The sequence below is a fragment of the Silurus aristotelis genome, assembly GCF_946808225.1.
Source record: "Silurus aristotelis genome assembly, chromosome: 2".
Classification (NCBI taxonomy): domain Eukaryota; kingdom Metazoa; phylum Chordata; class Actinopteri; order Siluriformes; family Siluridae; genus Silurus; species Silurus aristotelis.
The window spans coordinates 15,667,261-15,691,535 of NC_139575.1; the positions used below are offsets into that span (position 1 = coordinate 15,667,261).

The 24,275-nt window shown below is 37.3% G+C and overlaps 1 protein-coding gene across 1 annotated transcript; it reads right to left on the reverse strand.

Moving 5' to 3' along the window:
- Window positions 1-9,373: 9,373 nt before the first annotated feature.
- On the reverse strand, window positions 9,374-12,967 carry glulb (glutamate-ammonia ligase (glutamine synthase) b). Its single transcript, XM_083569885.1, has 7 exons — window positions 12,811-12,967; window positions 11,638-11,826; window positions 11,324-11,485; window positions 11,077-11,223; window positions 10,801-10,928; window positions 10,414-10,613; window positions 9,374-10,224 (listed from the first exon to the last, which is right to left on the reverse strand). Exons 2-7 carry the CDS (start codon window positions 11,801-11,803, stop codon window positions 9,909-9,911), a joined length of 1,119 nt encoding a protein of 372 aa, XP_083426011.1. The 5' UTR covers window positions 11,804-11,826; window positions 12,811-12,967; the 3' UTR covers window positions 9,374-9,908.
- Between the last annotated feature and the right edge of the window lie 11,308 nt (window positions 12,968-24,275).

Below are 24,275 nucleotides of genomic sequence, written 5' to 3' on the forward strand. Positions count from 1 at the left end.
AACTTAAATTTTATTCACAATAGAATATAGATAACATCAAATTTAGAAAGTAAGACATTTTGAAATGTCATGCCAAATATTGGCTCATTTTGGATTTCATGAGAGCTACACATTCCAAAAAAGTTGGGACAGGTAGCAATAAGAGGCTGGAAATGTTTAATGTACATACATGGAACTGCTGGAGGACCAATTTGCAACTTATTAGGTCAATTGACAACATGATTGGGTATAAAAAGAGCCTCTCAGAGTGGCAGTGTCTCTCAGAAGTCAAGAAGGGCAGAGGATCACTAATTCCCCCAATGCTGCGGCCCTTAGACGGCACTGCATCACATACAGGAATGCTAATGTAATGGAAATCACAACATGGGCTCAGGAATACTTCCAGAAAACAATGTCGGTGAACACAATCCACCCTGCTATTCGCCGTTGCCAGTTAAAACTCTATAGGTCAAAAAAGAAGCTATATCTAAACATAATCCAGAAGCGCAGGCGTTTTCTCTGGGCCAAGGCTCATTTAAATTTAAAATGTATAGTTCTTTTTGGAAAACTGGAACGCCATGTCATCCGGACTAAAGAGGATAAGGACAACCCAAGTTGTTATTAGCGCTTAGTTCAGAAGCCTGCATCTCTGATGGTATGGGGTTGCATGAGTGTGTGTGGCATGGGCAGCTTACACATCTGGAAAGGCACCATCAATGCTCAAAAGGTATATCCAAGTTCTAGAACAACATATGCTCCCATCCAGACGTCGTCTCTTTCAGGGAAGCCCTTGCATTTTCCAACATGACAATGCCAGACCACATACTGCATCAATTACAACATCATGGCTGCATAGAAGAAGGATCTGGGTACTGAAATGGCCAGCCTGCAGTCCAGATCGTTCACCCATCCAACCAAAACATTTGGCGCATCATAAAGAGGAAGATGCGACAAAGAAGACCTAAAACTAGAAGCCTGTATTAGACAAGAATGGGACAACATTCCTATTCGTAAACTTGAGCAACTTTTCTCCTCAGTCCCCAGACGTTTGCAGACTGTTATAAAAAAATTAAAAAAGGGGATGCCACACAGTGGTAAACATGGCCTTGTCCCAACTTTTTGGAGATGTGTTGATGCCATGAAATTTAAAATCAACTTATTTTTCCCTTAAAATTATACATTTTCTCAGTTTTTTTAATTAAATATTGAAATTTGAAACTTCCTTTGCATTGCATTCTGTTTTTATTCACAATTTATACAGTGTCTCATCTTTTTTGGAATCGGGTTTGTACAATATAATTGTTACCTATCTAGGATGTTTTTTTGTTTTCTTTCATAGGCCTTTACTTCTTAGAACATGACATTTGAGACTTGCCCAGGCTTGGTGTATGCACAACAACATATCCTCCTACAAAATTATGTCAGAGGTACAAACCTGATTCCAAAGTAGTTGGGACACTGTACAAATGTTGAATAAAAAAGGAATGCAATAATTTACCAATCTCATAAACTTAAATTTTATTCACAATAGAATATAGATAACATCAAATTTAGAAAGTAAGACATTTTGAAATGTCATGCCAAATATTGGCTCATTTTGGATTTCATGAGAGCTACACATTCCAAAAAAGTTGGGACAGGTAGCAATAAGAGGCTGGAAATGTTTAATGTACATACATGGAACTGCTGGAGGACCAATTTGCAACTTATTAGGTCAATTGACAACATGATTGGGTATAAAAAGAGCCTCTCAGAGTGGCAGTGTCTCTCAGAAGTCAAGAAGGGCAGAGGATCACTAATTCCCCCAATGCTGCGGCCCTTAGACGGCACTGCATCACATACAGGAATGCTAATGTAATGGAAATCACAACATGGGCTCAGGAATACTTCCAGAAAACAATGTCGGTGAACACAATCCACCCTGCTATTCGCCGTTGCCAGTTAAAACTCTATAGGTCAAAAAAGAAGCTATATCTAAACATAATCCAGAAGCGCAGGCGTTTTCTCTGGGCCAAGGCTCATTTAAATTTAAAATGTATAGTTCTTTTTGGAAAACTGGAACGCCATGTCATCCGGACTAAAGAGGATAAGGACAACCCAAGTTGTTATTAGCGCTTAGTTCAGAAGCCTGCATCTCTGATGGTATGGGGTTGCATGAGTGTGTGTGGCATGGGCAGCTTACACATCTGGAAAGGCACCATCAATGCTCAAAAGGTATATCCAAGTTCTAGAACAACATATGCTCCCATCCAGACGTCGTCTCTTTCAGGGAAGCCCTTGCATTTTCCAACATGACAATGCCAGACCACATACTGCATCAATTACAACATCATGGCTGCATAGAAGAAGGATCTGGGTACTGAAATGGCCAGCCTGCAGTCCAGATCGTTCACCCATCCAACCAAAACATTTGGCGCATCATAAAGAGGAAGATGCGACAAAGAAGACCTAAAACTAGAAGCCTGTATTAGACAAGAATGGGACAACATTCCTATTCGTAAACTTGAGCAACTTTTCTCCTCAGTCCCCAGACGTTTGCAGACTGTTATAAAAAAAAAAAAAAAGGGGATGCCACACAGTGGTAAACATGGCCTTGTCCCAACTTTTTTGAGATGTGTTGATGCCATGAAATTTAAAATCAACTTATTTTTCCCTTAAAATTATACATTTTCTCAGTTTTTTTAATTAAATATTGAAATTTGAAACTTCCTTTGCATTGCATTCTGTTTTTATTCACAATTTATACAGTGTCTCATCTTTTTTGGAATCGGGTTTGTACAATATAATTGTTACCTATCTAGGATGTTTTTTTGTTTTCTTTCATAGGCCTTTACTTCTTAGAACATGACATTTGAGACTTGCCCAGGCTTGGTGTATGCACAACAACATATCCTCCTACAAAATTATGTCAGAGGTACAAACCTGATTCCAAAGTAGTTGGGACACTGTACAAATGTTGAATAAAAAAGGAATGCAATAATTTACCAATCTCATAAACTTAAATTTTATTCACAATAGAATATAGATAACATCAAATTTAGAAAGTAAGACATTTTGAAATGTCATGCCAAATATTGGCTCATTTTGGATTTCATGAGAGCTACACATTCCAAAAAAGTTGGGACAGGTAGCAATAAGAGGCTGGAAATGTTTAATGTACATACATGGAACTGCTGGAGGACCAATTTGCAACTTATTAGGTCAATTGACAACATGATTGGGTATAAAAAGAGCCTCTCAGAGTGGCAGTGTCTCTCAGAAGTCAAGAAGGGCAGAGGATCACTAATTCCCCCAATGCTGCGGCCCTTAGACGGCACTGCATCACATACAGGAATGCTAATGTAATGGAAATCACAACATGGGCTCAGGAATACTTCCAGAAAACAATGTCGGTGAACACAATCCACCCTGCTATTCGCCGTTGCCAGTTAAAACTCTATAGGTCAAAAAAGAAGCTATATCTAAACATAATCCAGAAGCGCAGGCGTTTTCTCTGGGCCAAGGCTCATTTAAATTTAAAATGTATAGTTCTTTTTGGAAAACTGGAACGCCATGTCATCCGGACTAAAGAGGATAAGGACAACCCAAGTTGTTATTAGCGCTTAGTTCAGAAGCCTGCATCTCTGATGGTATGGGGTTGCATGAGTGTGTGTGGCATGGGCAGCTTACACATCTGGAAAGGCACCATCAATGCTCAAAAGGTATATCCAAGTTCTAGAACAACATATGCTCCCATCCAGACGTCGTCTCTTTCAGGGAAGCCCTTGCATTTTCCAACATGACAATGCCAGACCACATACTGCATCAATTACAACATCATGGCTGCATAGAAGAAGGATCTGGGTACTGAAATGGCCAGCCTGCAGTCCAGATCGTTCACCCATCCAACCAAAACATTTGGCGCATCATAAAGAGGAAGATGCGACAAAGAAGACCTAAAACTAGAAGCCTGTATTAGACAAGAATGGGACAACATTCCTATTCGTAAACTTGAGCAACTTTTCTCCTCAGTCCCCAGACGTTTGCAGACTGTTATAAAAAAAAAAAAAAAGGGGATGCCACACAGTGGTAAACATGGCCTTGTCCCAACTTTTTTGAGATGTGTTGATGCCATGAAATTTAAAATCAACTTATTTTTCCCTTAAAATTATACATTTTCTCAGTTTTTTTAATTAAATATTGAAATTTGAAACTTCCTTTGCATTGCATTCTGTTTTTATTCACAATTTATACAGTGTCTCATCTTTTTTGGAATCGGGTTTGTACAATATAATTGTTACCTATCTAGGATGTTTTTTTGTTTTCTTTCATAGGCCTTTACTTCTTAGAACATGACATTTGAGACTTGCCCAGGCTTGGTGTATGCACAACAACATATCCTCCTACAAAATTATGTCAGAGGTACAAACCTGATTCCAAAGTAGTTGGGACACTGTACAAATGTTGAATAAAAAAGGAATGCAATAATTTACCAATCTCATAAACTTAAATTTTATTCACAATAGAATATAGATAACATCAAATTTAGAAAGTAAGACATTTTGAAATGTCATGCCAAATATTGGCTCATTTTGGATTTCATGAGAGCTACACATTCCAAAAAAGTTGGGACAGGTAGCAATAAGAGGCTGGAAATGTTTAATGTACATACATGGAACTGCTGGAGGACCAATTTGCAACTTATTAGGTCAATTGACAACATGATTGGGTATAAAAAGAGCCTCTCAGAGTGGCAGTGTCTCTCAGAAGTCAAGAAGGGCAGAGGATCACTAATTCCCCCAATGCTGCGGCCATTAGACGGCACTGCATCACATACAGGAATGCTAATGTAATGGAAATCACAACATGGGCTCAGGAATACTTCCAGAAAACAATGTCGGTGAACACAATCCACCCTGCTATTCGCCGTTGCCAGTTAAAACTCTATAGGTCAAAAAAGAAGCTATATCTAAACATAATCCAGAAGCGCAGGCGTTTTCTCTGGGCCAAGGCTCATTTAAATTTAAAATGTATAGTTCTTTTTGGAAAACTGGAACGCCATGTCATCCGGACTAAAGAGGATAAGGACAACCCAAGTTGTTATTAGCGCTTAGTTCAGAAGCCTGCATCTCTGATGGTATGGGGTTGCATGAGTGTGTGTGGCATGGGCAGCTTACACATCTGGAAAGGCACCATCAATGCTCAAAAGGTATATCCAAGTTCTAGAACAACATATGCTCCCATCCAGACGTCGTCTCTTTCAGGGAAGCCCTTGCATTTTCCAACATGACAATGCCAGACCACATACTGCATCAATTACAACATCATGGCTGCATAGAAGAAGGATCTGGGTACTGAAATGGCCAGCCTGCAGTCCAGATCGTTCACCCATCCAACCAAAACATTTGGCGCATCATAAAGAGGAAGATGCGACAAAGAAGACCTAAAACTAGAAGCCTGTATTAGACAAGAATGGGACAACATTCCTATTCGTAAACTTGAGCAACTTTTCTCCTCAGTCCCCAGACGTTTGCAGACTGTTATAAAAAAATTAAAAAAGGGGATGCCACACAGTGGTAAACATGGCCTTGTCCCAACTTTTTGGAGATGTGTTGATGCCATGAAATTTAAAATCAACTTATTTTTCCCTTAAAATTATACATTTTCTCAGTTTTTTTAATTAAATATTGAAATTTGAAACTTCCTTTGCATTGCATTCTGTTTTTATTCACAATTTATACAGTGTCTCATCTTTTTTGGAATCGGGTTTGTACAATATAATTGTTACCTATCTAGGATGTTTTTTGTTTTCTTTCATAGGCCTTTACTCTCACACTTCGCTGCTTGTGCAGAAAACTAAAAAACATTTCTAGGAACCTCCAGAAACAGAATAAAGAAATAATTATTTGGGGGATAAGAGCCCTTCTAAAAGCTCTTTGTCGGTCATGACTTGAGGACAGAAAGACTTTAATATTATCTTTTTGGACTTTTCAAGAGCCAAAGGGGAATTTTCTTACATAAAAACACCTGTAAAATTTTATGTTTCCAGTTCAAAAATAAAACCTCAAAGATAAGGTAGTACAGCCTGGAGCATTCTTTGAACATGATGTTCAGAATGTAGAAAAGATTATTTGTGTGATAGTTTTTCAACAAATAATTACATACAGGTGATTCACTGGTGACATCTTACCCCTTTGTTCACCTACACGTTCCCTCGTTTTTATGGACTTGATTTTGATTGCACATACAACTTATGCAAATTATTTCCTTGTTATGTTCACATAAGTGTCCAGCCTAAAACCGTGTCTTTTTATGTTAATATGCAATATGTCACTACAGACTTTGATTGTAATGTTAAAGTTAAAAGACCTAATATATCTAAAATGTTTTCAGCAGACAATTACAATTACTATAACTAAATACCGCGAGCTGCTCAAAATGCAAGTTTTAACATTTCTAATCAAGGTTTATCTCATTAAAATTGTCTAAAAAAATGCTTTAAAACTATTTTTATTATGTATTATTCATTTAAACTATAAAATATAACATATACAGTACTGTATGACAAATAAATTAGCATTGTCTTCAACAAAAAAGAACCATTTCTCGTTCACATTCTTTCGACCAATCACGAACCGAATACGAATGCCTAAGCCAATAGCATCACGGCATCTTCGTTTCCCTCGGAACAAAGGCATTGAGATTCTATTCATTCGCTAGCGCCCAGACTTACTGTACCTGTATCCATTGTGATCGCGTTATTCGCAAGTGAATAGTGATTTTTTTTTATCAAAATCGTGTGGATTGAACAATAAATACAATGGCCCCTAAACGTCCATCATCATCACCAAGTGGTGGAGAGAAAAAAAAGCGTTCGATGTCTGTAATGAACCTTCATCAGAAAGTTGAAGTTTTGGACATGCTTCGTGGAGGAATGTCGAATAGTGCGGTTGGAAAGCGTTTTGGTGTTAATAAAAGCACAATAAGATCAATAAAAAAAAAAAGAGAGTGAAATATGACAGGCAGTTACTATGAGTTTTAAAGAAAGTGGGAAATATGCAACGAAAGTGAGAGAAAGAAATATAATCAAGATGGAAAGTGCTTTGTCTCTGTGGATCGACAACGCTCGTAAAAAAAATTTCATGCTCGATGGTAATATCATACGTGAGAAGGCTCTGTCTTTATTTAATAAAATCCAAAGTGAAGCAAAAGAGAGAGCAAGCACTTCAAGCGAACCCCAAGCAGGAACATCACAGCAACAGGACTTTCATGCAAGCAGAGGATGGCTACAGCGCTTCTTAGAAAGATTTCAGATGAAAAGCGTTCGATTGCACGGTGAAGCGGCATCTGCTGATATCGAAGCGGCAGAGAAATATCCAGCAACGCTTCAGAAAATTCTAGAAGAAAATGGATACCACCCAGAACAAATTTTCAATATGGATGAGACAGGCTTGTTCTGGAAAAAAATGCCATCCAGAACTTATATCATGAAAGAGGAGTTAAAGGCGCAAAAAGACCGAGTGACTTTAATCATGTGTGGCAATGCAGCTGGGCATATGATAAAACCCGGCTTCATATATAAGTCTGCTAATCCTCGGGCCTTAAAAAATAAAAATTTGTTGCCTGTCTTCTGGATGTTGCATCCAAAAGCATGGATAACGAAGACATTAATATCAAACTGGTTTTATCAGTGTTTCATTCCTGAAGCACGCACACACCTACATGATTTGGGAATGGAGTTCAAAGTCTTATTAATCATGGACAATGCTGGTGGTCACGCAGTGGACTTGAAGTACAAAGGCGTTCAAGTAGAGTTTCTGCCTCACAACACCACCTCACTTCTGCAGCCCATGGATCAAGGGGTTATCTGTGCCTTCAAGGCACTTTATACAAGAAATTCTCTTCAACACCTTGTTACTGCAATGGAGCAGGATGAAGATTTCTCCATCAAGGCATTTTGGAAATCTTTTTCCATTGCATCGTGCCTTAAGGTAGTTGAATCTTCGTTCAAAGATCTCAAGAAACAGACAGTAAATTCTTGCTGGAAGTATTTACTGCCCATGTTTGTGAATGATTACAAAGGCTTCTCTCCAGAAGATATTCAGTCTAATGCTGTACAAAATGCAGTGAAGCTTGGAAAATTGTTGGGAGGTGAAGGCTTCACTGACATGACAACGGAGGAAGTTGAAGAGCTGATTGAAGTCCATTCAGAAACACTGAAGAGGAACTCCTCGAGCTTACAAAATCTGCCAGCGAGGAAGAGGAGGATGAGGGAGAAGAAAAAGAACCAGAAGAAGATGAGGGCCTTACCATAGAAATGTTAGCAGAAGCAGCTCGTACACTTGCTGCTTTGAAACAGCAATTTCAAGATCGTGATGCAAACATGGTTAGGTCACTGCAGTTCGGAAATGGGTTAGAGAGTGTCTTTTTACCATATAGAGAATTGCTATACAGACAGCAGTTACCCATTACCATGTTCTTCAGCCCCATAAAAAAGGCAGCTCAGAATGACATATTTCCGGTACTCTCATTGTTTCTTTAAGTACATGGTTGTATTTGTCTTAGTGCTGTATTGGTCATACACCCTTGTAATTCTGGAGAACTTTGAATAAAATGCTAAGACTATTAATGAGTGTTTACCACCCCAAGGCTTTTTTAAGTGATAGCAGGACAATATTCACTGTTGAATACTTCAGATTATAATGTTCTAGTTTTAAGATGTATAGCATTAAAAAGCTCATTTTTTATTTTTACTTTTTAAGCAATAGTCAGCGTGAAATTTACTTGCATGTAAAAAAAAAACCAAACAAACAAAAAAACAAACACCATTAATGTTTAACAACACTTGCTCAGATTTGCAGAGCTTATCCTAGGGACATTTTGTAAAAGGAAGAAATACCTTCTCAGTGGGATACCAAAGATCACATGGTACCCCACAGATCTCCCCCAACACCTTAGGGCAATTTAAACTGCCTATGTAGTTAAAAGAAAAAATAATAATAATTCAGAATACAGACACGGTCCATTCAAATCCAGGTTCAACGACCAGTGCAAGCCATGGTCCATAAAATAAATAAATACAAAATATCAGACCTGCACAGTATAGAAACCCCATGTGAAGGTTGCCATTCAAGTCTTACAAAGTCAAACATCCAGGATGTTTTGCTTCTTTATACTAGTACTGTTGAGTTGAAATAAGCAAAGGGAATTAATGGTGAATATTTTTAAAACCACCCCCTACTGCTTATAGATCGTCCCAGATTGTTGACACATTGTTAATTAGCATTTACTATTTTTATATAACTAAAGTTCTGCACAATACTAAACCTAAATGCTCAAATAATTACTTTTGATTGCTCAGAAACACACTGAAAACATCCATCTTCATTATCAAATAAAAGAATGAACACATGTATGGAAATATCAAGTTTTTTTTAATGGACAAGTTATAGAAAAGGAATTTATTATATAAAAAGTATATAACAAAACCATAAACAGATGTACATATGTATTTGGAACCATAATAAGTCACCTATACCCCAAATTACATGAGAACAAAACATGGTTATAAAAAAAAATAATCTTTTGCAGTCATTAAAAAGCCCATGTTAATGCTCACAATAAAGGGTTACAAAAGAAAAGACATTCTTCTAAACATCCTTCCATACGCTCACTAGACAACCAGCATCTAAAAAAGAAGCCCATTGCAACGATTTGCCAGTGATATTTTGAGACTGAATAATACAGTAAAAAATAAACAGTAGAAGTGAGCGAGAGGAATAAGAAAAAGACTGGCAATGACCCTTGTATCATATTGACCAGTCAACAATGCACAAGATTCCAGTAAACCCAGTGTTTTTCTTTGGTTTAAAAGAAAAGAGAAAAAAAATTATTAGACCAATCCTCCCCCGTCAAATCACTTATTTTAAAAGAACACATTGATTTTCAGTTCATTTGTACTCTTCGGGCTCATCCCCTTCTTCATTTAGTAGGCATGTACGAATGACTGCTTCTGTTACAGCATATGGGTCGCAGTTTGCTGAGGGACGGCGATCTTCGAAATAGCCTTGCTTCTCCTGGCCCACAGCTCTTGGGATTCGGATACTAGCACCACGGTTTGCCACCCCAGCTGAGAACTCATTGATGTTGGAGGTCTCATGGCGGCCAGTAAGTCGTCTGGCATTGTCAAGCCCTCCTTTAGGATCATAGGCCCGGATATGGTATTGATGCCTCTTGCCCAGCCGCTCAATAGCCTCTTCGATATGCCTGCAATCAGGGAAACAGAGTTATATACTTCACTTGTCCGAGATACATAAAAAGCCTTCAATGTTTTATGCTTCACATGTTAAATGATTTTTTATTATATTACTTGGTTATAACTTCCATTATACTCTATTGCATATTAGATGTTTCATTAAAAGCACCAAATGCAATTACACATCTTCATAGTCATACCTGAGACCTCCCTCCTCTCGCATACTCTTGGTGCTGAAGTTGGTATGGCAGCCAGCACCATTCCAGTTGCCTGGAATGGGTTTGGGGTCAAAAGAGACCACAACACCAAAATCCTCACACACCCGGTGCAGGATAAAACGAGCGATCCACAGATGGTCTCCCATGCTGATACCTTCACAAGGCCCCACTTGGAATTCCCACTGAGAAAAAAAAATTTAATAATTAATTTTAATTAATAAAAACACTTGAGTCATAATCAATTATTGTAATCTTACAGCATCTCCCATAATACTTTTACATGGTTGTATTGTTTGACTGTATAGTGGTTGGTGTAGAGAAGGTGTTGCAATGCAGGAAAATCTCAACAAAACATTTCTGAAGGCTTACCTGTGCAGGCATGACTTCTGCATTGGTGCCACAAATCATAACCCCAGCATACAGACAGGCTCTGTAATGAGCCTCAACAATGTCTCTGCCATAGGCCTTATCTGCTCCAACACCACAGTAATAAGGACCTGTTTAAAAACACACAAGCATCTATTTACCCTAACTGAAAGAAGAGGAAGACTGGGGGAAAACATCTCTTTCCCTCTTTCTTTCTTTATACACACACACACACACACACACACACACACACACACTTTTTAGCTCAAAGATCTTCACCTTGTGGTCCTGGAAAGCCATTTGAGGGCCAGCCAAAAGGATGACCATCTATGGCCAGCAGAGAGTACTCCTGCTCCATTCCAAACCATGGATGCTGGTTCTCCACCATTCTCATGATCTTTTCACATGTATGTCGAAGGTTAGTTTCTATGGAAAGAACCAAGTACAGGATAAATCAAAAGCACATGCCATAGTCACAAGTGACAGATTTTACACTTTACCAAAATAAACTAAACGAGATTCATACCTGCAGGCTTCCTGTTGTATTTTAAAACCTCACAAAGAACCAGTTTGTTGGGGTCCTTCCTGAACGGGTCTCTAAACATGGTTTTTGGTATGAGGTACATGTCACTGTTTGAGCCTTCAGCCTGGTATGTACTTGAGCCATCAAAATTCCACTCTGGGAGTTCTGCACAAACCCACAAACCAGAGCAAATCAGACAATGACGTAAAGCATTTAGCCAACACTTATGTCACACTATGATCTATGCAGACAAAGAATGGCTTAAAGAAAAGAAAAAAGTGTGGCCAAAATAATGTTGGATGTGAAATAAACAGTACCTTCAACGCTCTTGGGTTCCGAGTCCAGAGTCCTTGTTTTGCAGCGTAGTCCCTCGCCGGTCCCATCAATCCAGATGTACATGGCCTGCACTTTTTCTCCCTGTGGCAGGTCCATGTACATCTGCCTCACAGCTTTATTCAGCTTTGAACTCAAGGACGTGGCCATTTTTGCTTTGGGTTATGAAAAACCTAGGGAGACATATTTTACCTTAATATTTTTTACAACGCTTAAACTCTGGCCCCATTATATTTTCAGGTGCTCTTATAATCCTAAACTTAATACACCAAATGAAAACATTCAACTGTAAATCAAAGTTAAAAAATGATTCAATACAAGGATACAAATGTGCCAACTCAATCAACATGTTAGCAGGTAATTAGCTTTAAGGATTAAAGTGCACCGTGTGATCAATTAATGAATTTGCAGTTGCTGTTCTTAGTTGAATTCATGAACCGACTCAGTTTTCGATTCACTTCTACAGCCAATAATAGTAGGAAGGTCTTCGTGTAGTCTTTGAACAAGTAATTTTGAACAAACGAGAAAGAAGGCAACAAAGAGTGAGCTCCGGCGCCACCAAGAACACAAAGACCCCGCCATGATGGAGGAGCCACACACACACGCACCCACACACACCTCCGTAAACTGAGCAAAATCACTCACACCCGTTCCAACATCCGGAAACTACATTATACTATAATATACGTATACAAATCGCTTTAACAACCTTACATGACCAAGTAACAATATGATTTACATTACAACATGCGACATGATCGCCGTAACAATCTAACTGAAAATATAAAACATTAGTCATATTATTTTACATATATGTAGTAAATCACAACCGAAACAAAAATATTCACGAAGAGCCACAGTGAACTTCTAATGACTCTGAAGTCTTAGTCCACACGTGTTAAATAACTTAATGACGCAACAGCGAATCGAAGTTGCGAATCGGAAAGCAAATAAAAATAAAACAGCCTTCTTTACAAGAAACACTTAATCTGTTGTATTTACTCGGTGGCTATCTCAACTTTTATAAAAAAAAATGACCCATCACGTGAAAATACGCATATTTGACTTAAAGAAGACGAAAAATCAACCTATTATAACAAAAGACGATTTAACAACTGAACCAACAGTAAACCTAATATTTACCAAAACCGCGTTACCTTTCAAACGGTATAAATAATCAGCAAATGACTCGCTGTGTGTCCAAGCGTTTCTATCGGTAAGTACAATCTGTTTTTCTCTCATCCTCTATACCGGTAACCCTTTCCGGGACACGAACTTTTAAAGCGCAAATGGAAACGGCTACTCTCTCATTGGACGATAGATACATGTGACCTCAAAGACGTAAACGGAAACGGTTCATTTGGCGATCGTGGCAAGGTTGTCAGGGCAACGGACCGGAAGTAGAGCGACACCACTTGTAGGAGCCCCCCCTCCCCCCCGCAGGTGAGAGCGTGAGAGGTGATTGGATAGCAGCTTCACGCGATCGATGACGAATTACAAACCGAAAGTACGATTGGACATCGGCTCGAGAAAAAAGAACCCCTGTTTCAAAATTGTTTGTATATTTGTACGTACAATATGACTGTACACACACACACACACACACACACACACACACGTACAATCGTTCTTTGGTGGACAAAAGCGACTCCTTGTGGCCTTTCAAATAAAAACAGCTTAATTAATTAATACTGTATTCTGGAAACATAACACACATTGTTGTACTTTTTTTTATTCTGTATACTAAACGAATAGCGTGGCTTGGTGATCTTTCTTTCTTTCTTTCTTTCTTTCTTTCTTTCTTTCTTTCTTTCTTTCTTTCTTTCTTTCTTTCTTTCTTTCTTAACTTACTTACTTTCTTAACTTTCTTTACTTACTTACTTACTTACTTACTTCCGTTCTGGCAGGTGCCAAATCCTGCTGGAAAATAAAATCAGCATCTCCATTAAGCTGGTCAGCGGAGGGAAGCATAAAGTGATAAAACACAGTAGACCAACACCAGCAGATGACTTGAGTCCCCAAAACACCTTGCTTTACATGGACCTCAAGCAACTTGGATTCTGTGCCTCTCCTCTCTTCTTCCAGACTCTGGGACCTTGATTTCCAAATGAAACGCAAAACTTCCTTTCCTTACATCTGAAAAGACAACTTTGGCCTACTGAGCAACAGTCCAGTCCTTTTAGTCCTTTGCCCAGGTAAGACACCCGGCGTTGTCTTTGGTTCAGGAGTGGCTTGACACAAGGAATGAGTCAGTTGTAGTCAATGGATATGTCTGTGTGTGGTGGCTCCTGAAGCACTGACTGAAGCTGCAGTCCACTCTTTGTGAATCTCCACCAAATTCTTGAACGGGTTTCGTTTCACATTTTTCTAACACATTCTTTCCTTTCATTTAAATTTTAATTAATGTGCTTGGATACAGCACTCTGTGAACAGCCAGCTTCTTTAGTGATGACCTTTTGTGTCTTACCCTCCATGTGCAGGGTGTTCATAAACGTCTGAACCGGAGACACCATTCAAAGGCTCAGAAAACCTTCGCAGGGGTTTGGATTTAATTGGCTGATTAGAGTGTGACACTACAAGTCTCCACTATTGAACTTTTTTTTTTTTCTCAGATAATGTATTTTGGTTTTTCATTAGCCGTAAGCCATAATCATTGAAATTAAAAGAAATACAAACTTATAAATATATCAGTCTGTGTGTGATGAATCTATATAATATACGAGTTTAACTTTTTGTATAGAATTACTAAAATAAATCAACTTTTAATGATATTTTAATTTATTGAGATGCACCTGTATATAAAATAATAAATATATACTTCATTAAATAACTTATTGATCATCAAAAAGGCTCAATAGATACATGTTTTATATAATTTAAGTACAGAAAAGCTATAGAGGCTGGACCACTTGAGGTAATAGATTTAAAAGTGTGGTTGTGATATAACCAATTGAGGAAAAGTCTTTTACGGAATGCATTGCACTAAGAACAGAGTCTAATTAAATAAAATAACATATTGGAGTTAATGAAATACATTTCATAATAGTAATAGATTAGATTATGGAAAAAACTTAAATCAGTGATTTGCTACACTTTTAATTAATGTTTTCTTTAGTGAGGAAAAGCTGTATGCTTCTGATGTTGTGAAATTTCTAATTTATTGTTCCTTGAGAAAAAATAAACAGAAATGTTTGCTGAAATGTGAGGGGTTTATATACTGTATATTGTGTACAGTATATCACTATAATTGATATACTGATACTGATATACTGTGTATATATACATATACATATATGTGCTTTTGGCTTTTGGTTTGCCATAATGTTAATGTTTATGTTTAAAGCACTGTTTATAACCCTCACTTTCTATTCAGACCCGCAGTGTGAATAGGTCACATTGCTATTTGACCCAGATGAAATTCTGCCTCTAAAGTAAAAGAAAGTAAATAATATGATTGCCTTTTTTAAAAGTTAAATTAAGTAAAAGTAAAATATGCATACAACCCCCAATATGTACAACCCCAATTCCAAAAAAGTTGAGACCCTGTGTAAAATATAAATTAAAAAAGTATGCAATGATTTGCAAATTTCATAAACACATTTTTTTTTCACAATAGAACATGGAAAACATATCAAATGTTTAAACTGAGGAAATGCAAATTTTTAAGGAAAAATAAAAGTAATTTTTAATTTGATGGTCCCAGCTAGTAAAAAAAGGCTGAAAACCTACTTTTTACTAAAGAGAAACAGTTAGAGGAACATTTGCAACTAATTTGGTTAATTGGCAACAGATCAGTAACATGAGTAGGAATAAAAAGATCATCTTTGAGAGACAGTAGTAGAAGTAAAGATGGGTAGAGCTTCATCAGTCTGCGAAAAAACTTCATCTACAATTTGTGGAACAATTTCAGAATATTGTTCTTTAACATGAAATTGCAAAGACTTTAGCTATCTCATCAACTACAGGACATAACATAATCATACTTTACATGGGTTGAGTGGAAGATCTCCTGCTATTGAACCCTGACTGCACCCAGGCCTTCTCACTTTACTTACATCAGTACCTGACTTTACTTACACCCTTACACCTGCATCTGTATCCTTTATCCTGTATCGCATATACTCAAGAGCACATATACTTATGACCTGGTGTCTGCAAACTATATGTGCTCTTGAGTATATAGTATATGTGCTACAGGATAAAGGATACAGATACAGTCATAACATAATTGTTCTTTAAATCATTTCTTCTTCTTCTTCTTCTTTAAAAAAAAAAAAAGGATGTTGCACAATGCACATTTGGCACATTTTAAACCTTTTCCTGTAATGTCTAACAAAGTGGGGCTAGGTGATTTTACAGTAGGGCTAGGAGATATTTTTGTATGCAGTCCCTATTTTATGGCAAATGCATCATTTATGGCAAAAATAAGTATTGCAGTTGTGCATCTAATAGCACTTGATTCGTCTCAAAGGGTAAAAAAGTGTAGTTAGAGCGAAGGTAAATGGCAGTTTTGTTACAAACCATACACTATTGTGTTTTATATTGCAGTTTTGCATGTCATATAATATAATCTTCCCTATTCCCTGTTCCCCCATCTCTCCCTCTCTCTTTCTTTCTCTCTTTCTAATTACAGCTTACTCAATAATTTGATCCCATCTCTCTCTCTCTCTCTCTCTCTCTCTCTCTCTCTCTCTCTCTCTCTCTCTCTCTCTGTGTGTGTGTGTGTGTGTGTGTGTGTGTGTGTGTGTGTGTGTGTGTGTGTGTGTGTGTGCAGAAGCTAGTGAACAGAACAGTGCTCTTTCATAGGCACCCTGCACCAGAGGAACATGTTAATGACCAAATCAAAATTTTCCGATTTAAATTAACACTGAAGAGAAAACCTGATTTTCAGCACTCATTAAAACAGTCATGAGGGCTTACATCGTCCCATGGGTAGCAAATTAAGTAGGACTTATATTAGGATCATTTCATATATTCTCTCTGTTGTTGTAATTCCAAGACTGCCCACCCAGATGGCAGTGCAACACCAGATGACCTCCTACCATATCTCCGCATGTCCAGTTTAAGTAAACCTGCAGGCTTCGTACAGTGCTGTTGTTCGTATTGCATTGTTATATTATCTTTAATAAACCATTAACAAGAGCTAGCAAAGATACTACAATAATATTACATATAAGAATGTTGATGGAATTTTTAATTGCTTCTAAGCTATTTCTACTTTTATGGATAAAACATTTATAAATATTTAAAAATATATGATTATAAGACAAAAATAGAAAATATATATTTACTATTGCAAATAAAGTTGCAAATAAAATCTAACTGAAAAAACTCAGTGTAAGTTTGATAATTGATTGATTAATTGATGACCTGATTTTGTAATTTGGTCAAATTGTGGTATATTTTACCAAAAGAATTTCAGGAATTTAAAAAAAGGTTGGCAGTTAAAAATTAGAGAAAGGATCTGGTGTTTGGAAGATGACACATTTTCTGCGAAAAAGTTGTAATTATGCAGAAAACTTTTATATAAATAAAACAATAACAAAGTTATGTCAACACATTTGTTGGCTTGATAAACACATTACTGAGAAAAATATGTTGTCATGGTTGTGACATTGTTACATTATAAATGTGACATGTGTGAAGGTTTTGGGCTATTTAAAAACAGGTCCATTTTAAACTGGTCTAGGTCCGCCTTGATATGTCCCCTAAATACATGTCCTATTCTGGTTCATATTATGTTTGACATTCTGTATGCCTACGCATGCACAACAGTTGTCTTTTCTACAGCCTAAAAAACATTCTCTCTGACTGACTGACATCTAATGAGCACCCACAAAGACATATTTTTCCACGCCTATTACGTGCCTTTGTGCTCCGAATCCAAAATCCCTGTTTTATTGGGCAGTGTGTATTAAAATTACTGTAATTGCTCATGTCTTGAAATAGGTGTACTTTTCTCACACAATTACTTTATTATATTTTCATTACACAAGAGGTGAATGCAACCCTGATGCAATGCAGAATTATATTCTCATTTTATGCCTCATTGTATCAATGATTTTGTTCTAATGAAAGAGAATTCATGAAGTATTTTTTGCATGCATAATATAGAATAAACCTATATTAAAAGTTTGATTAAAGAAAATATAAGTAAAAACATATAGATTAATAACATTGGTGAAATGCAAAAAATAAATAAATAATAATTTATAATTTATATATATAGTATAGTATTATAAAAGCACTTGCTTTGGGAAGATGTTTTTTTAATAATTAGATTAGCAACTAATTATTCAGTTACTCAGCTAAAGGATATTATTCAAGTTGTTAACAAATACAGTACAATGTTATGTGGTGACAAAAGTGCAGAAAGTCCTGGGGCGTCTTTTTTTTTTTTTTTTTTTTTTTTTTTTTTATAAAATCTTTTTTTTAAATTAATTAATTAATTTTCATTTAAATTTTTTGCTTATGTTTTGATTATGTATGAATTAGCCATGATCAGCTACTTGAATACATCTTATATTTCCTATACAAACAGCTGGTGTAGTAACAACTACAACTATGCAGTGTATATGAGAATCTCAAGATAAAAATTACATAAATTCACGGAGGCTTTAGTGTTAATTCAAACATACATACAAGTCTCTGTTAAAACAAAAATCAGAGAGTACTAGTACATTCAAACAACAAAAATTAAATGCATATACTACAACAATATCAAGATCAACCCCTATCTTATTTCACATTCAATGGAAACTTTATTCTTTTAAAATGTAGTGAAAAACATCAGTTTTATTTGAAGATCAGATCATATTTAAAAGTCTTTTGTGCAGAAATGCAGATCATTTCAGCAAACTTTTTTCTTGTAACAATATTTCTAGAGGCTCAGTGCTATCAAATAGCTTCAGTCTGCCTATTAAAAGCATAGAAAAGACCGTTTCAGGGATGTCTGTGAAATCATAATTGCATCACTTATGCTCTTATGTGCAATGAAAAGGCTTAAGATCCTGCGTTAATTATAGGCCCAGCATAGCACAATAGAGAAATCGTGTCAAATTAGTATGCAGAACAATGCTTTATGTATCAGAAAATTAATCTACAGTGGTAATTTGAATTAAAAGTTTTCCAACACAGAATAAGTGGGACAGTTCAGTGGAGAATCCTTTTTGGTAACATGGTCCGACTCGCTTTAAAATTACCCCTCCTCCTTCTTTCTTTGTTACTCTCAGAGAAAAGCAATTAAAAAAAGCAATTGAGTGTGTGTGTGTTTCTATTCTCTAAAACCTGTCAGCTCCAAACCAATTTGTGGGACAGAAAGGCAAGCGGGAAAGTGAAAGTAGATGAGAACAGTGTGTTGTGTCTTTATGGAGATGATTGCCTGCTGTGTAGTGTATTATGAGAGTCAGAATGAGTGAGACAGAGGGCAGTGCAATGGGCAGTGTGAAATGGGGTGGGGTGTGTGTGTGTGTGTGTGTGTGGGGGGGGGGGGGGGGGGGTAGCTCTCCTTTTTCTCCATGCAAAGACCTGTTTATCTGTGTTATCGTTAGAGAGAGGATGAGCATATCTGATCAAACGTCAGAGTTATTAAAAATGACAGTGTGTACAGCGTGAAGCAGCCATGGGCCCTGTCCTTATTCACCATGCCATGGCTTCAGTGAAGTTGATCTTTTCAGGCGCAAATAGCACTTCAACTGCAAATATGCATCTTAAATGTTTCTTTTTATATATAATGAGAATGCAGTATTGTAAAGCATTTTGACCCAAGATTGCAATAGCCATACTGGTGTTTTTTCAACATGTATTTTAGAATGGGCATTGTGAACACACCAGCACTACAGTGTTTGAATTGAGTGTATTAGCATTTGTGTGTTGTTGCCTTTTAGCTGGCATTTAAACAATAGATTTTTAACAAAAGCTTTCTTAGAAATACTTGCAGGCTTTGCTTTGTGAAATGTGGTCGTATTTGGAGAGGAGTTTGTAACAGATTATTTAGTTTAAGTAAAATGTTTTTTTTTTTTTAACAAAATCTAAAAAGGTTTTTGAAAACAGAAAAGGAGTGAATATTATATTTAATTTAATATAATTATCCATTAAACAATATTGTAGTTTATATACCAAACTACTAAATATGTTTATCATGTGTCTGACATTTTTTTCCTGTGTCACAAAAACACAGTCGTTTTACACATTCAACAAGTCTAAGAAAACATATATTTATCTATTAAAATGTACTATTTAATATCAAGAAAAATATCGTATTTTATAGTTTCCTAAATTAGTAAAAGGATTAAGATGTTTTTAGAAAGGGATTTAACAAGAATTTATGCTAATGCACTTATAACGATCGATCGATAGATAGATCGATAGATAGATAGATAGATAGATCGATAGAAAGATCGAGAGAGAGAGAGAGAGAGAGAGAGAGAGAGAGAGAGAGAGAGAGAGAGAGAGAGAGAGAGAGAGAGAGAGTACTTTATTAGCCAAATAGGAAATTCCTGGAATTGATTTCTTTCAGTCTGTAATTTTAACAACTAACATGGTTATACTTTAATGTTGACCTTACCCTTTAACATCTTAATTCTTTTAAAAAAAGATTAGGGGATCTTCAAATATTCAAATATTATTCAAATATGCATATATATGAACATGTTGAGCAATTCTTTTAAAAATGCTTCAATCATTAAATGATAAATTTGTTCACATATAAATGCAAAAATAAATTGTGATTAAGAATTTAGATTTTTAGGTAAAGTTTAGATTTTTTTAGTAAAATGGAAATCATTCAAAATAAAATTATGATAATAGTAAAATAAAATGCTAACTTACTTTTCACCAAAAGTGTACATTATGAAATTACATATATATTTCACAATAAAATAATAAATAATACAAAATAAATAATTAAAAATTATTTGTTCATATGAGTTGTTCATTGCTTTCAAAATATAAAGCTTCATGTTAAAAATAATTAAGCGTTTAGACCATTTTCCAAAAATTTCTCAGTCATGCATTATTTTACACAGACCAAAATTATTTCTGTTTTTACAACTTAGGCTTTTACTAAATAAACCCAGCCATTAGGTTTGCACAAGCACGGATAAATGGGCAGGGTTGCGTTAGGAAGGGCATCCAGTGTAAAACATGTGCCAAATCAAATATGCTGTATCACACACCTGAATTTCATACCGTAACGGTCGAGGCCCGAGTTACCAACGACTGCCACAGGTATTGTTAGCCAACAGGGTACCGGTGTAAATTGGGCTACTGTTGGCTGAAGGAAGAGAAGGAGAGGAGAAGACATCTACAGAGACAGCAAGAAAAGGAGAAGTGTAGGAGAGTGAAGGTTAGAGTGGGCACTTGATTGGATGGAGTGGAGAAAGGTAGACATGTTGTGTGCTCAGGAGACCAAGTGGAAAGCAGGTAAGGCCAGGAACATTGAAGGTGGGTTTAAAGTGTTCTACCATGGGGTGGATGGAAAAATAAATGGTGTAGCTGTAATCCTGAAGGAAGAGTACAGTAAGAGTGTAGTGGAGGTGAAGAGAGTTTCTAATAGGGTGATAAACATAAAGCTGAAAGTGGAAGGAGTGATAATAAATGTGATAAAAAATGCCTATGCTCCACAAGTGTGCTGTGAGATGGAAGAGAAGGAAAAATTCTGGATTGAGTTAGATGAAGTGGTGGAGAGTGTACCTAGAAATAAAAAATTGGTGAATGGGGCAGATCATGGCCATTTTGTATTATATATGTATAGGTATGAATATGTATTTTAATAAAAAGGAGGAGCATAGGGTGACATAAGAGTGGAGGAAGGTGCACACAGGTGGACTTTGTCCTTTGCAGGAGATGCAACCTGAAGGAGATTGGAGACTGTAAGGTGTTGGAAGGGGACAGTGTAGATAGACAGCATCGGATGGTGGTATGTAAAATGGTTTTGTAGGTGAAGAAGATGAGGAGGAGAGTAAACACTGAAAGAAGAATAAGATGGTGGAAACTGAAGGAGGAAGACTGTAGTGTGAGATTCAGGGAAGAGGTCAGACAGGGTCTCAGTGGTGGTGAAGAGGTGCTGGATGAAGAAGTGATAAGGAAGACAGCTAGGAAGATACTTGGTGTGAGACATCTGGAAAACGAAAGGAAGACAAAGAAATGTGGTGGTGGAATGAAGAAGTGCAGGAAAACATAAGGAGAAATAGGTTGGTGAAACAGAATTGGGATTGACAGAGGGATGAGAAAAGAGTACAAGGATATGTGACAGCAAGTGAAGAGGGATGTGGCTAAAGCAAAGGAAAAGGCATTTGAGGATCTGTATGAGAAGTTGGACACTAAGGAAGGAGAAAAGGGTTTGTAGAGATTGGCCAGGCAGAGAGACAGAGCTGGGAAGGATGTGCTACAAGTAAGAGCAATAAATGATGCAGATAGAAATGTGAATTTTGAATAGCTGATGAATAAGGGAAAATGAGAGCGAGAAGGGTGGATGATGTGGAGATGGTGGGGCAGGAAGTGAATAGGATTAATAAGGAGGAAGTTAGAGCAGCGATTAAGAGGATGAAGAGTGAAAAGTCGGTTGGACCAGATGACATACTAGTAGGAGCATGGAGAGGTTTAGGAGAGATGGCAGTGAAGTTTTAAACCAGATTGTTCAACAAAATTTTGGAAGGTGCTTGAGGAATGGAGAAAGAGTGTGCTTTCTGAATAATGTTGAAGAAGTATGGAGAAGGTCAGAAGGAGTTGCATTGTGTGTTTGTAAATTTAGAGAAAGCGTAAAACAGGGTACCTTGAGAGTAGTTGTGGTATTGTATGAGGAAGTCAGGTGTGGCTGAGAAGTATTGAGGGTGGTGCAGGACATGTTTAAGAACAGTCTGACAGCAGTGAAGTGTGCAGTAGGAATGACAGACTGTTTCATGGTGAAGGTTGGATTTCATCAAGGATCGGCTCTGAGCCCTTTCCTGTTTGCAGTGGTGAATGACAGGCTGATGGACGAGGTCTGACAGGAGTCCCCATGGACTATGATGTTTGTGGATGATATTGTGATTCATAGTGAGAGTAGGGAGCAGGTTAAGAAGAGCCTGGTGAGGTGGAGGTATGCACTGGAGAGAAGGGAAATGAAGGTCAGTAGGAGTAAGACAGAGTACATGTGAGTGAATGAGAGGGAGGGTAGTGGAGTGGTGCGGTTGCAGGGAGAAGAGGTGGTGAAGGTGGATGAGTTAAAGTACATGGTGTCAACAGTGCAAAGTAATGGAGAGTGTGTTAGAGAAGTGAAGAAAAGAGTGCAGGCAGGGTGGAGTGGGTGGAGAAGAGTGACAGTAGTGATTTGTGATAGAAGGGTATCTGCAAGAGCGAAAGGGAAAGTTTATAGTACTGTGGTGAGACCTGCTATGTTGCATGTTTAGAGACAGTTGCATTGAGTAAAAGACAGGAGGTGGAGCTGGAGGTAGCAGAGCTGAAGATGTTGAGATTTTCATTGGGAAAGATGAGGATGGACAGGATTAGAAATTAGTTTATTAGAGTGACCGTGACTGTAGGATGTTTTGGGAGACAAAGTGAGGTAGGTGTGATTGAGATGGTTTGGACATGTTCAGAGGTGGGACATGAAGTATAACGGTAGAAGAATGCTGAGGGCTGGAGATGCCAGGAAGGAGGAAAAGAGGAAGATCAAGGAGTAGGTTTATGGATGTGGTGAAGGAAGACATGCAGGGTAGTCGATTTGAAAGAGGTAGATGTAGAGAACAGAGTAGTTATGGAGATATGATGCTGTTGTGGGTACCCCTAACGGGAGCAGCCAAAAGAAGAAGAAGAAGAGGAAGGCTTTTACTAAATAGACTTTAATACTTGAACAATTTCAGAGTGCACCATTTTCTTTAACTGACTTACTCGAATAAAATAATTTTCTGGCTGTTGATTGAATCATGAGATACAAAATCATAATTGCTTACTGAATATTTTCAACACATACTGTTGTCCTACACTCGTCAAAACTCAGCAGGTTTTTCTCTCTCTCTCTCTCTCTCTCTCTCTCTCTCTCTCTCTCTCTCTCTCTCTCTCTCTCTCTCTCTCTCTCCCACTCTCTTTCTTACACACACACACACACACACACACACACACACACACACACACACACACACACACACACACACACACACACACACACACTTCATCTAAATGTCATCAGACTGCAGCTTGAGTGAGAGCCGACCCAGGGGTGAAAGACGGCGCTTAATTTCTCTAAAATGTGCTCTTTTAATTAAAGCAAATGTGCCTGCCAAATGGCAGCACAGAGATAGTGGCACAATTCCCAAACGGAGAAGAGTTTATTACTGTTCATGGGGCTGGTGGGTTAGAACACTATGCTCTCTAGTGCACTACACACACACATACACACACACACACACACACACACACACACAAAATTTTCTAGTTGCCGATAGTGAGTATGCCTGTGGTAACTTTCTTGTCAAGTACTTATTCCATGAAATCGAGTAAAGTGTAAATGTTCTTCAAACTTTCATCATAGATAATATATTTCTGTTTTAAGGGTGCTGTTGTGTAAAAGTACAATACCCAAATTCTGCAAAGTCTATAAAGTCTATATATACTGTATGAACCAACCTTGATCATTGCACTA